This window comes from Pinus tabuliformis, chromosome 4_2 (genome assembly GCF_031772625.1).
Source record: "Pinus tabuliformis cultivar Carrire ecotype Pingquan chromosome 4_2, CPIR1, whole genome shotgun sequence".
Taxonomy (NCBI): Eukaryota; Viridiplantae; Streptophyta; class Pinopsida; order Pinales; family Pinaceae; genus Pinus; species Pinus tabuliformis.
In genome coordinates, this window is record NC_142304.1 from 565,786,540 (window position 1) to 565,799,414 (window position 12,875).

Below are 12,875 nucleotides of genomic sequence, written 5' to 3' on the forward strand. Positions count from 1 at the left end.
ATGCGTTGCCCAGGTCAAGTTTGAGGATGAATCCTTTCTCCTTCCTAGATAGACTCGAGTGAATGGCTTCCTACACAAGCAGAATAGAGTCAGTTATTTGTCTGTTGGGCAAGAACCCTCCTTGATTTTCAGAAATCAAAGAGGGGAGGAGAGGTTTGAGTCGAGATGCCAAAATTTTGGACAAGATTTTATAAGAGGCATTGCAGAGTGATATGGGCCTAAACCGAGAGAAGGAAGAAGGTCAATTTTCTTTAGGGATGAGGGCAAGGAATGTTGCATTAGTATAACCACCTATCTTGCCCTTCCACTGAATCCACCTGATCATCTTGATTAGATCCTTTTTTATTAAACCCCAGAATGCCCTGTAGAAACATATGGGGAATCCATCAGGCCTGGGTGCCTTATCAGGATTCAGAGTCCAAATCACCCTTGGATTTCTTTATTCAGGCTATCATTCATGTCCTTGGTGAGACCTTTAGGGAGGTGTTGAAGAAGATCATCATAATCCTCTTCTCCTTTGGTTTCAGTGAGCAGATCTCTATAGAACTCTGTGGCAGCATTTCTAATGTCCTCTTGGGTGTTTTGCTGATTGCCCTCCTTATCCAAGATTGAAAAAACATTGTTCCTGAGTTTTCGAGTTGTGGCCTGCTTATGAAAAAATGCAGTATTTTTATCTCCTCCTTGAAGCCAGAGTTGCCTAGATTTTAGCCGCCATTTGGATTCTTCTTCCCTGCTTATATGACTCAGTTGAGAGTAGAGGTTCCTTTCTTGTTCCATACTCTGCTGGGAGAGTCCTTGTTCTTCTATCGTCCTCTGGATTTTCTCTAGATCACCCTTAACTTTCTTTTTGGTCTCCTCAGGTTCCTTATAGCTAACTCTTGCCCATTCTTTGATAGCCTGCTTGACTTTTCTTTGCTTGGTCTCCCAAATGAAACCTGGCGACCCTTCTACATGCTGATTCCACGTTCTCTGGACTATTTCTCTAACAGCAGGAATCTCATTCCACAGAGGGCTATATTTAAACGGAATGGGCCCAAGGGGGCATTGAGATTCCAGCGTGAGGGTAATGGGATAATGATCAGAGGTAGATGAGGAGAGAACGGTGGCATATCCCATGTAGAAAGAGGAAAGGAAAGAGATGTTGATGAGAAACCTATCCAGTCGTTCCATAATGTTGTTCGAGCCAATTCTGCAGTTGCTCCAAGTGTACCTACAATTCTTTGGGGCCACGTCCATTAGATTGTGGTCTTGAATGATAGCCTCCAACCGGCCTCTAAAGGGATCTGGAGAAAAGGTGTTGCCCCTTTTTTCATTAGCATGCAGTATGAGATTGAAATCACATGCCACTATGATATTTGTGTTTAGCTCACCATCGATACTAGCCTGAAGATCGCCCCAGCATGTTTCCTTTTCTCTGTATTGATTGGGCGCATATACGTTGTAAATGATTACTGTTTGGTTATTCGTTCTGCTATCGAATGCAGTTCTGATCCAATGCTGTTGTGGATTTACTGAGACACAGTTCCACTTGTTGTGATCCCAGAGGGTGGCTATGCCTCCCGAAGCTCCTCTTGCATCGCTTATGCACCCTTTGTATTGATTCTGCTGGTCTATAATGCTTCTCATTGCTTGCTGATCCTGTTTTGTTTCCTGAATCAGTAAGATTTCTGGCTTTTCATTGTGGATTAAATCTCCGAGGGCAGAGATTTTGGAGGGGTGCCCTAACCCCCTACTGTTCCAAGACAGTATTTTCATCATTGGGTACTTGGCATGCGGAGAGGTGCTCGCCTCTCTTGATCTTTGTGGTTTGTTTCTTTTTCTTGGTGTCCCTGAATGAAAGACTCTATTGGGGTTTGAGTCCCCATGGCTATATCTTTCTGAGCGTTCTCGTCCCTATTTTGCTTTGTTGATTTTCTACCTGGTCCAGGTTTCTTGTGGGTGTCACTAGTAGTTCCATGTTCTTTAGTGCTGCTTCTAGTATGTCTAGGAAAGGAGGGTTCAAGAGAAGCTTGCGAAGAAGTGATTAGAAAGGGAGGGGGATCTGAGGGCTCGGAAAGGTTCAGGTGGGGCTGAGGAGGATCCATAGAGGGTGGATCAAGGGAGGATAAGACAAGGAAGGGGTTAGAGGAAGAGGGGATCGGAGGATCAAGAGAGGGGTGGACAGATGAAGGGCGGGAGGATGAAGATGGCTGAGAGGCAAAGGGAGCTGGAGGAACAGATTCCTGAGAGGGTTTCGTAGGAGGGGCAGACTTCTTCTTTTTGACCAATTGCCATTGGCCCTCTTGGTCACCACTTTCTGCATCAGCGAGTTTAGGGCATCTATTGGCGAAGTGTCCATATTCGTGGCACACCTTGCATTTAAAAGGTATCTACTCATAATCCTGCTGCTGGATATGGCTCCATTCGTCCACTTTCAGTTTTATTGCTTCTGGTAGACCTTTGCCAAGATCCACTTCGACACAGATCCTTGCGCAGACCTGCATGTTATCTTTTGGCTCACTGCGATCGATGTATTTGCCCACAGCATTCCCGATGGCACGGACAGACTCATCTCCCCAGCAATGGAGGGGGAGATGAGGGAGACAGACCCAAACCGGGACAGCGCTGGGAACGTCCAGTTCAGGATCAAAGTCTGGAGTCCATTTGTTGAGGTAGAGGCCCCTGGAGTCCATAAAATAGGTCCCGTTTCTGAATATTAAGTCCTTATCCTCTTTGGATTCAAAGTGGAAAGTGAAGTACCCTTTCCCATAGAACCTGATGGAGATTTTCCCTTGGATCTTATCGGCCCAGTTTCTTTTGACCCATCTTTGTACAGTTCTTGGAGAAGGCCAGAGGCCTGTGAATTGTCCTATGAGTCCTTTTTCAGCGAGAGACAAGGCCGCCATGCGTGGCATGACTGGAGGCGGCTGAACTTCCTGAAGCACATCTAGCTTCTTAACAAATCTTGTTAAGGCGGGCCTTGGGCGCTGAGGGGACAAGGATTTCACCAGTTCGGAAAAAGCTTTTTGAGAATCGACCCCCTCCAGAGGCGGATCTGAGGGGGCCATGGCCAGTGGCCTGCGCCGAGGCAGGCACAATGTACGCAGGGTGCAGCAGGGGGCTCGCATGCGTAGCAGAGGAGCACCGATCGATTTTGTTTTGCAGAATTTTTTCCCCACTCTTATCAGCCTTAAGGACTACAATTTTATCATTATTTCGAAGGGCCTTAAGAGCAAGAAGTTCTTCTTTCCTTAAATTACTTTTGGGAGTTTTCGATTTTCTCATAATGAGGGAAATTTCTTGCCTTAGGGTTTCCTTGTCTTCAAGAGGAAGGTTATTGATCCCATCCTCTATACAACAAATGATATTCTCAACAGGTATGTTTTTAGGGGCAACTGCAAACCCCAATCCTTTGTTGAGAACACTCATGACATCTGGACCTAATTCTTGAGAAGATAAATTAACCACTTTCCTTCTGGGTTTTATATCCTTTGAAGAATTTTGGTTTTTGCCCAAATGACTGCTTTTATCAGGTTTAGTTTCAAAATTGCTGGCTCTACTGATTTCACTAGTATTCTTGAGTCCTGTAGACTGGAAGCCTGGATCTTGATGACTGCCTGCGCTTTGTTGTTTGTTATTGATGCTACGGCTATTCGTGTTTTCCAGTTCAATACAATTTTCCTTTGCTCTATCGCATATTTTGGATTCACTGGCCTTGTTGAATGAAGAAATAATTCTGTTATTGACCTGATTTAGGCCGCTTACGCTTAACCATATTAAACAGTATTTTAATTCTGGAATGCGGGGATTTACAGTGTTGTAATGTATTTTTGTATTAAATGAAATAAAAAGAGATGGAACCCTTCCAAGATGCGATTGTGACTTATGAACGGACCCGACAGGGGAATGACGCATATTTAAGGGCTTTTAAAGTTTGATATATGAGTTTTTGGTGAACTTTCTCTATTAAAATACAATTTCCATGTGTTTAACAAAGCGCAGCCATTTAGGAGTTTCAGGGGCCCACAGCACTATGGCGTTACAGAATGGTGGCCACCTCCTCTCTAGGTGTTAAACAACGATTGAATAATTCCAGCAGAGGGATTCTATGCATTCAGAGGCTAGGGAGGCTGAGAGCCGAGAATGTGAAACAAATAGCCAGCGTAGTTGGCTTTAAAAGCTGCAAACAGAGAGCATAATTGGGAGTGCAGTATTCAGGAAAATCTTGAAACAGAGTTGGGACAGAGAGCATTAGGGGAGTAAACTCTTATTGTTGAATTATGTTGTGTGTGAGGCTCAAATTGAGCTCACTGTTGTAAACAAAACTCTGCCTGAAGACATAATAGAGAGGCCACCACTGAAGGCTGGACCAGGAGATGTAGCCCAGGAGTATTAGGTGAACTCCTTATTAAATTTGTTGTGTCATGTGTTATCTATTATGTTTTCTTACTGCTTCATTGTCTGTGCATTTCACAATCTTATTGATCCATTGCATATAATGACATAGAATAATCCATGCACATAAGTCTATAATACCTTGTTAAATTATCTTAGATCTCATTTACAGATCAAGTGGTATCAGAGCTTCAGGTTGCTAAGGTTAGACAAGCTTGTGTTGGACTATTTGTGAATGATAACTAGATCGAATCTTAAATTAGGAAAAGGAGAAATGGTTGAATCTAACCCAAAAATTGGTAGAGTTTATACTAGGAGGAAAATGTCAAAGGAAACTCCCTTGGAATCAGACTCTCAGTTCATGGATAGTTTCATGACTATGAGAGCCATTGTAGAGGAAATGTTTATAGAACTTAAGAAGGGTCGAGGTGAAGATTCTTCAACTTCCCAGCACAACAAAGGAGCAGAAGAATCTCTTTTAAATGACCATTATAAAGGCAAAGGGAAAGAAGAAAAGCTTCCCGCACCTCCTGATAGTCCTGAAAATAAAAAGAAGAAAGCATCTTTGATTAAATTAGATGTTAAATTTGATTTTCCAATATACGATGGAGAGTTAAATGCAGAGAAGCTAGATAACTGGATTAGACAGATTGATGTGTATTGCAGGGTGCAGAGCATTGATTCAGACAGAAGTAAGATTCAGCTAGCTAGCCTACACCTTGGAGGAACTACCTTGGTATGGTGGGAAGGCAGGACATAAGCTGACTTGAAGAAGCATGGTAAAATTATTTCTGTCTGGAGTGAATTTGTTTCTGCAATTAAAAAACAATTCTATCCACTAGCTTATATGCAGCAAGCTATGATGACCTGGAAAACTCTTCGCCAATTGAAAGGGAAAAGTGTACAAAGTTACACCCAAGAGTTTAGAAAAAGAGCTTTGATTCTAGGCATTTCTTTAGACTCACCTGAAACTTTGCTAAAGTATATAGGTGGTTTACATAGTTATTTAAGACATACCATTCTCATGTTTAACCCTACTAGCATAGATGAGGTATCTATTCAAGCTCCCCATCTAGAAGTGAGAGGCAAGAATGTGGTCCCAGAGATTGGGGGACCATCCAAACCCACTATAAGCAAGAAAAAGGAAAAGAGGAAGTAGAAATGGAAAGAGAGGAAGGCCAATGTTGCACAAAAGACCAAACCTTGATGCACTCACTCTAAGAAGGATGGACATGATGATGAACATTTCTGGTCTTTGGATTCGAAGCTGAAACCCAAGAAGTTCGATGGCAAGAAGAAGAAGGTTGTTGCTACGGTTCAGAGAGATTTGGGGTCAAAATCAGGTGATGAAACAACCATCACAACCATAGGTATACAAGGTAAAAATTCTGAAGCATCTTCTAGTAATTCTGCCCAAACTATTAATAGTGAAGAAAATGAGAGAAGAAGACATGAGCTTGTTCATATTAGATTTATTTCCAAGCATCAAAAGATTGATACTTTCTTTGATAGTGGCTCACAAGTAAACTTAATTTCTGAGGCAATTGTACAGAAACTGGGATTACTAACCACACTTCACAAGAAGCCATATCCATTAGGTTGGTTATGTGATAAAGTAAAGCTACAAGTGACTAGACAATGTAAACTTAGGTTTTCCATTGGTTCAACATTTGTAGATGAGGTTGAGTTAGATGTAATTCCCTTGGATATATGTGGAATTGTTTTAGGAATCCCTTACTTGTATGATAGAAAAGCCATCTTCTATAGAGCTGAAAATAAGTATCAACTTGTTAAAGAGGGAATAAAATATATTGTAAGAGCTCACAAACTCAAAAATAATTATACTCTCATAAACTCAGGGAAAATGAAGAGGATTGTAAATTCATGCAAGCAATTCTTACTGATGGTTGTAAAGGAAAAGAAACCTGAAAAAACCAATATATTTGAGGGCTGTGATGCTAAACGACAAACTAATTTAGAAGAGGTTGTTTCAGAATATGATATATTATTTCAAGAACCTAAAGGTCTACCACCAAGAAGGGAAATTGTACATGATATTAATTTGCAGTAAGATGATCCATTGCCTAACATCAGAATCTATAGGTTATTTTCTTTAGAGAATGTAGAAATCAAGAAGCAGGTACAAGAGTTGCTCAAGAAATGGTTCATAAGACCAAGCATGTCACCGTATGGATCTCCAATCGTGTTGGTGAGAAAGAAGGACGGTTCCTGGATGATGTGCATTGGCTACAAGGCACTGAATAAAATAACGATCAAGAATCGTTATCCCCTTCCTTGCATAGATGATCTATTGGATCAGCTGAAAGAGGCTATTTACTTTTCCAATTTGGACCTATGTAGTGGTTACCATTAGGTCAGAGTAGTAGAGCAAGATGCATGGAAGACTGCTTTCAAAACAAAGCAAGGGTTGTATGAATGGCTAGTTATGCCTTTTGGCTTAACTAATGTTCCTACCACTTTCATGAGAGTAATGAATGATGTACTCAGGCCTTTTATTGATGATTTTGTAATTGTATATTTGGATGATATTCTTGTATTTAGTAAAACATGGGAAGAACATTTGCAGCATGTAAATCAGACTCTAGATGTTTTGAAAAAGGAAAATCTCTATGTTAAATTATCAAAATGTGAATTTGGAGAAACATCTTTGAATTATTTGGGTCATATAGTAGGGGGTGGTGAATTGAGGATAGATCCCTCTAAGGTTGCAGTCATCGTAAACTGGCCTCAACGCAAGACTGCTACTGAAGTTAGAAGCTTCCTAGAGGCAGCACAATATTGGAGAAAGTTTATTGCTAACTTTTCCTTAATTGTAGCTCCCTTACATGCATTGATAGGATTGAACAAGGTGTTAAGTGGGGAGGCAAACAGTATAAAGCCTTTGACACCTTGAACGAAAAAATTAGTACAACACCAGTACTAGAATTGCCAAATCTTCAACAACCATTTGAGATCGAAAAAGATACCAGTGATTATGCCATGGAAGCAGTGTTGATGCAACATGGTAAACCCATATGCTACCATTCTAAGACTTTTAATTCTATAGTAGTTAATTATCCTATATATGATAAAGAATTGTATGCATTAGTCTAGAGTGTGAAAAAGTGGAAACATTACTTAATGGGAAAAGAAACAGTAATACATACTCATCATCAACCACTTCAATACTTGCACTCACAAAGTTGGATGACAGTTTCATTTAGTCATCAGATATAAAAAGAGTATACACAATAAAGTTTTAGATATGTTGTACAAACCAATCATAAATGCATCTACTACAAGCATAACTCAGTAATGCATGAAAGCTACATTGAACAATATTTCAAGATATAGACTTTAAAGATGTATATGTAGCTTTAAGTAATGGAAAAAAGGTAGAAGAAGTGGATTACTATATTAAGGACCAACTTTTGTATCATATGGGAAAGTTATGCATTCCACAAACAAAGAGAATTAATATAATTAGGGAAGCACATACTTCTCTGATATCATGTCATTTTGGTGTAAGAAAAACAATTGCACAACTACAAAGATACCACTGTTGGCCAAAAATGCATGAAACAATTTCTAGATATGTAAGAGGGCATACCATGTGTGCTAAAAGCAAGCCTAGCAATAGAAAAATAGGCTTGTACACTCCACTGCCAGTCCCTTCCCATCCTTGGGAAAGTGTTTCCATGGACTTTGTTGGGGGATTGCCAAAAACTAGAAAAGGACATGACTATTTATATGTTATTGTGGACAAGTTCAGAAAAATGTGTATTTTAATACCTCGTAATAAGCAGATTACAGCTAAACAAACAACGAAATTGTTCTTTCAACATGTCTGGGTGAATTTTGGGTTACCCACTTCCATAGTATCTGATCGAGACTCCCGATTTGTTGCAAAGTTTTGGTCAAGTCTTTGAGAATTAATGGACACCAGACTGCAGAAAAGCACAACCTTTCATCCACAGACAGATGGCCAAACATAGGTAGTCAACCAGACTGTGATCCAGTTGCTCAAGGGTTATTGCAGTAAGCATCCCAAGCTTTGGGATGAACATTTATGTTATGTGCAACATGCTTACAACCGTGCTAAACATTCTTCTACACATAGATCTCCTTTTGAGACAATTTTTGGTTTTATACGAAGTTCTCCCTTAGATTTTGTCTTCGAAAAAGATATAGCAGTTGCTAGACACAGTGATGTGGATAAAGTAACCAGATTCATTGAACAGATCCAAGAGATTCACCAGGCAGTGCAGGAACAGTTGGAAAAGAGCCAAGACAAATACAAGGCAAGGCATGATAACCACCGGGTGGAGCACAACTTCCAAGTTGGTGATCAAGTGTGGCTGTATATTAGCAAGGACAAAATGCAAGGTGAAGGAAAGAAGTTGAAGCTAATAAGGTATGGGCCTTTTAAGGTACTTGAGAAAATTGGTGAGAATACTTTTCACCTTGATCTGCCAACATACATGCACATCTATTCAGTAGTAAATGCAAAAAGTTTATGACTATTTGAACCTTCATTATTTGAAGATCCTGAAGAGCAAAGTTAATTTCTTTCCATTGATGATTGGTTGCCTGAATACATCAACAAGTTGCAGGAAGATACAGTTTTGGATAGGAAGGTGAGGACAACGCGCAGAGGAGATGTTAAGTACCTAAGGATTGGACTCAAAGGTTCAAAACCCAGCAGTGCAAAATGGATAGAGATTGGACAAGTGAGGCAGCAATATCCTCACTTGATTGATGCTTGAAAACCAGCTTTTGGTGGTCCAAAAGCCTTTTTCAGTGGGAAGGTGTGACCCAAGTGGATCCAAGAATTCCCTCTAAGTCTTCATAAAACTATTAAAAATCCTGACAAAGCCAAAAATCCTTTAAGAGGATCGAAAATATCATAAGAAGGACACCCTTAGCCGGGTGGAAAAAACCTATCGGGCAGCCCAAAACCCGTGAAAACAGAGAAAATAGAGTTATCGGAGGCAAAATAGAGTGATTAACAGTAGCCATCCGATCTAGCTAATAAACGGTCCAAATTGCATCGGAAATCACAATCGGGACTGGCAGAACAGTGCTATCAGAGCTCAAAACACATATATGGTGACAATGAATTGGCGGAGTTAATATGGACTGTCGATCAAGCACGCAAATCGATGGCCCATATCACATCGCAGGATTGCTATCGAAGAATGCAGTGGAGTGCTTTACAACGACCCGAGGGTTATTGCGATGAGCGATTGCGATATATCACATTACCACATCACATCAGAACTATGCCATGGAGGGGGTTGATAACCATAAATGCAGTGATATTGTGGACCCGATCATAAAATAGGTGGCATTGCATGTAATTTGAAATCTAGAAAACTGAGTTTTCCTTTGTAAATCGCATTCTCGCAAACAAACGAGAAACAAAAGGGAAAAGCATTGATGTGATGTTGTCGACCCGAAAGGGTTTATTAACCATATTAAATAGTGTTTTAAGTTCAGAATGCGAGGATTTACAGTGTTGTAATGTATTTTCATATTAAACGAAATACATAGAGACGAAGCCCTTCCGAGATGCGATTGCAACTTATAAATGGACCCGACAAGGGAATGAAGCATATTTAAGGACTTTTAAAGTCAGATATATGAGTTTTTGGTGGACTTTCTCTGTTAAAATACAATTTCCCTGTCTTTGAAAGAGCGCAGTCGTTCAAGAGTTTCAGATGCCTACAACACTATGGAATTACAGAATGGTGGCCACCTCCTCTCTAGGCATTAAACAATGATTGAATAATGCCATTAGAGGGATTCTAAGTGTTCAGAGGCTGGGGAGACTTAGAGCCGAGAATTTGAAATGAACAAGCAGCGTAGTTGGCTTTAAAAGCCGCAAACAGAGAGCATAAAGGGGAGAGCAGTATTCAGGCAAATGCCAAAACAGAGTTGGTACAAAGAGCATTAGGGGAGTCTGTGTGCTCATAGAGAACTTGAGGGGTTCAATTAAACTCTTATTAATGTATTCTTTTGTGTGTGAGGCTCAAATTGAGCTCACTATTGTAAACAAAACTTTGCTTGAAGACATAATAGAGAGGCCACCACTGAAGGCTACACCAGGAGATGTAGCCTGGGAGTATTGGGTGAACTCCTTATTAAATTTGTTGTGTCATGTGTTATCTATTATGTTTGCTTACTGCTTCATTGTCTATGCATTTCGCAATCTTTTTGATCCATTGCATATAATGACATAGACTAATCCATGCACATAAGTTTGTAATACCTTATTAAATTATCTTAGATCTCATTTACAGATCATAGATGGAAGGCTAAATAAAATGATCTAACTTTGGAAAAGAATATTAAATAAAACCATGGTTGTTTCTGGTTGTATTGTTTTGTAATGATACATATACCCATGCATTGTCATGAATTGTATGTGTTACCATAGTTTGGCTGAGTGGTGGTTCAGATAATTTTTTTTTAAAAGGATCATTCTTAATATCTATGCATAATAATGAGTCATATGAATCTTTGATGTACGCACTTTCTGATGAATTCTGGTATTGATGAAAGAAAGTAAAAGTCGTTTCTCAACAATCATAAAAATGTTGGTTACACCAATGACTAGTAAGGGGGAGTATCTTATTTAGAGGAAAAGAGTGTGATTGACCTAATGATTATATTGGTAAAGTAGTGTGGATTTGTTGTTGAGTTGTCATAGACTGTATGTTTGTTGCTTATATGGTGGGCATAGTTTTGATTTGTAGAATCAATTCTATATTGCTATCAATGCTTACAAATATGCATAGCATGAAGAAATATGTTTCTTCCTACATGTAGGGTATTTGAGTTTCTTGAACTATATTGAAGTTATATATTGATAGCATACACGTTTAGGCTATTATATGCCAATAGTAAATAGGCAAAGTATGCATGACTATGTTAGGAGTCATGCTGGAAAATGAAATTGAAGGTTATTAATATTACTGGCATGAACTTTTTTATAACCAAAGATGTCATAGCACGCAATAGGGAGCAAATACCTTAAAAGTAATGTTGTTCAATTTTGTTAAAATTAATAACAAGTAATGTCTATGGGTGGAAGATATCATTACTTCAGTGGCACACTTACATATGTTGCCTTCATGAATACAAGAATCCCAAATTCTCATAAAATTAGACTATGATTCTGGTCAGAGATTAAACTATGGTAATCATGCTATAAAAAGAACTTATTAATGGTATAATGGCTATGAAAGTATTATACCAAGGTAAAGGATGGTGAGAGCATGTTATAGTATAAGGCTATATAACCTGCGCAAATTTTTATTTCAATTAATCCTCTGATTAATGCATCCACATACAATGTGATTCGTTCTTCAGTTGGAAGCGAGTATGGTTAAGGGGAAATTTAACTTAAATAGATTTCCAACACATATGCAGCTTTCGATGGATATGCTTAATAGAACCTACAAGTATCCTTGAACGCAAACCATAGAAATCGATGAATTAATAAGAATGGTATGTATCACTGGGTCAACTAACTCATATGTAACATCTATTTAAATATATTGATATCATAATTTGTACCAATAAATTTTGAGCAGATATATTATCAGATTTCATTGGTAAGGTGTGTGGACAACATAAGGAAATGTTGTGTGATTCAAACAAGAATTCATAAATAGATAACTCTTATTTTTCTAAATGGTGATTTAATGTTAAGGCAGAGCTAACATGTAAATACCGTGAGATCATAAACACTTACAAATATGAGGAGTGTAGGATTGTAAGTAGTAAAAACATTCATGTATAACTACACTGAATTATGCATGGTCAACTAGTTGATGAGGCATAAGTAGGCCAACAGTAAAACATACGAGGTGAGTTAAAGATCTAATGAATATTAAACTTCAACATCTATGAGTTAATAGTCTTCTTTAGAATATTAAGCAAAAGGTACATTTAGGATGAAAATATGCATGAATACAATACTATGCGATTGATATTGTAACCACATGACATCTCGAATTGATTTACACATGACATAAAACTTTCTTAATTACATAGATTAACCATGATAAATGAATGTTGGTATGGTACTAACATGGTAGAAAAATATGTGGATAAAGTTTATGTCATGTAGGTGATACCATGAGGATGCTATTATAGGTTGTACCACAGCTGGACTATGTACAATAGTACATATGGGACTGTATGACTATATATGCTGCAAGGATGAAAAATGAAATTTGTATTGGTGTGTATAACATACCATGTATGCAAGTATTAATTAATCATTGGATGGATGTCTTGCCAGGTAAATAAACCTGAAGGTTACCTAGAAGAAGGAAAGTAAGTTTGGTATAATTAACTATGGTTAATCACAGTTTGGCATACATACAATTATGATGAATATATGTCTATAAATATATATTGTTATGTGAAATAATATGTTATGACCTTGTAGGCATATTATTGTGTAAAATATTCTAACTGATGTATTGTAT

General features: G+C 38.6%; 1 protein-coding gene and 1 pseudogene across 1 annotated transcript; one reads left to right on the top strand and one right to left on the bottom strand.

Annotated features, from left to right (window-relative positions):
- Positions 1-423: 423 nt before the first annotated feature.
- On the bottom strand, positions 424-1,626 carry LOC149170539 (uncharacterized). Its single transcript, XM_089425626.1, has one exon. It carries the CDS (start codon positions 1,624-1,626, stop codon positions 424-426), a length of 1,203 nt encoding a protein of 400 aa, XP_089281752.1.
- A 1,419-nt stretch (positions 1,627-3,045) lies between these two features.
- Positions 3,046-12,875, top strand: part of LOC149170540 (respiratory burst oxidase homolog protein F-like) — a 32,721-nt pseudogene continuing 22,891 nt past the window's right edge.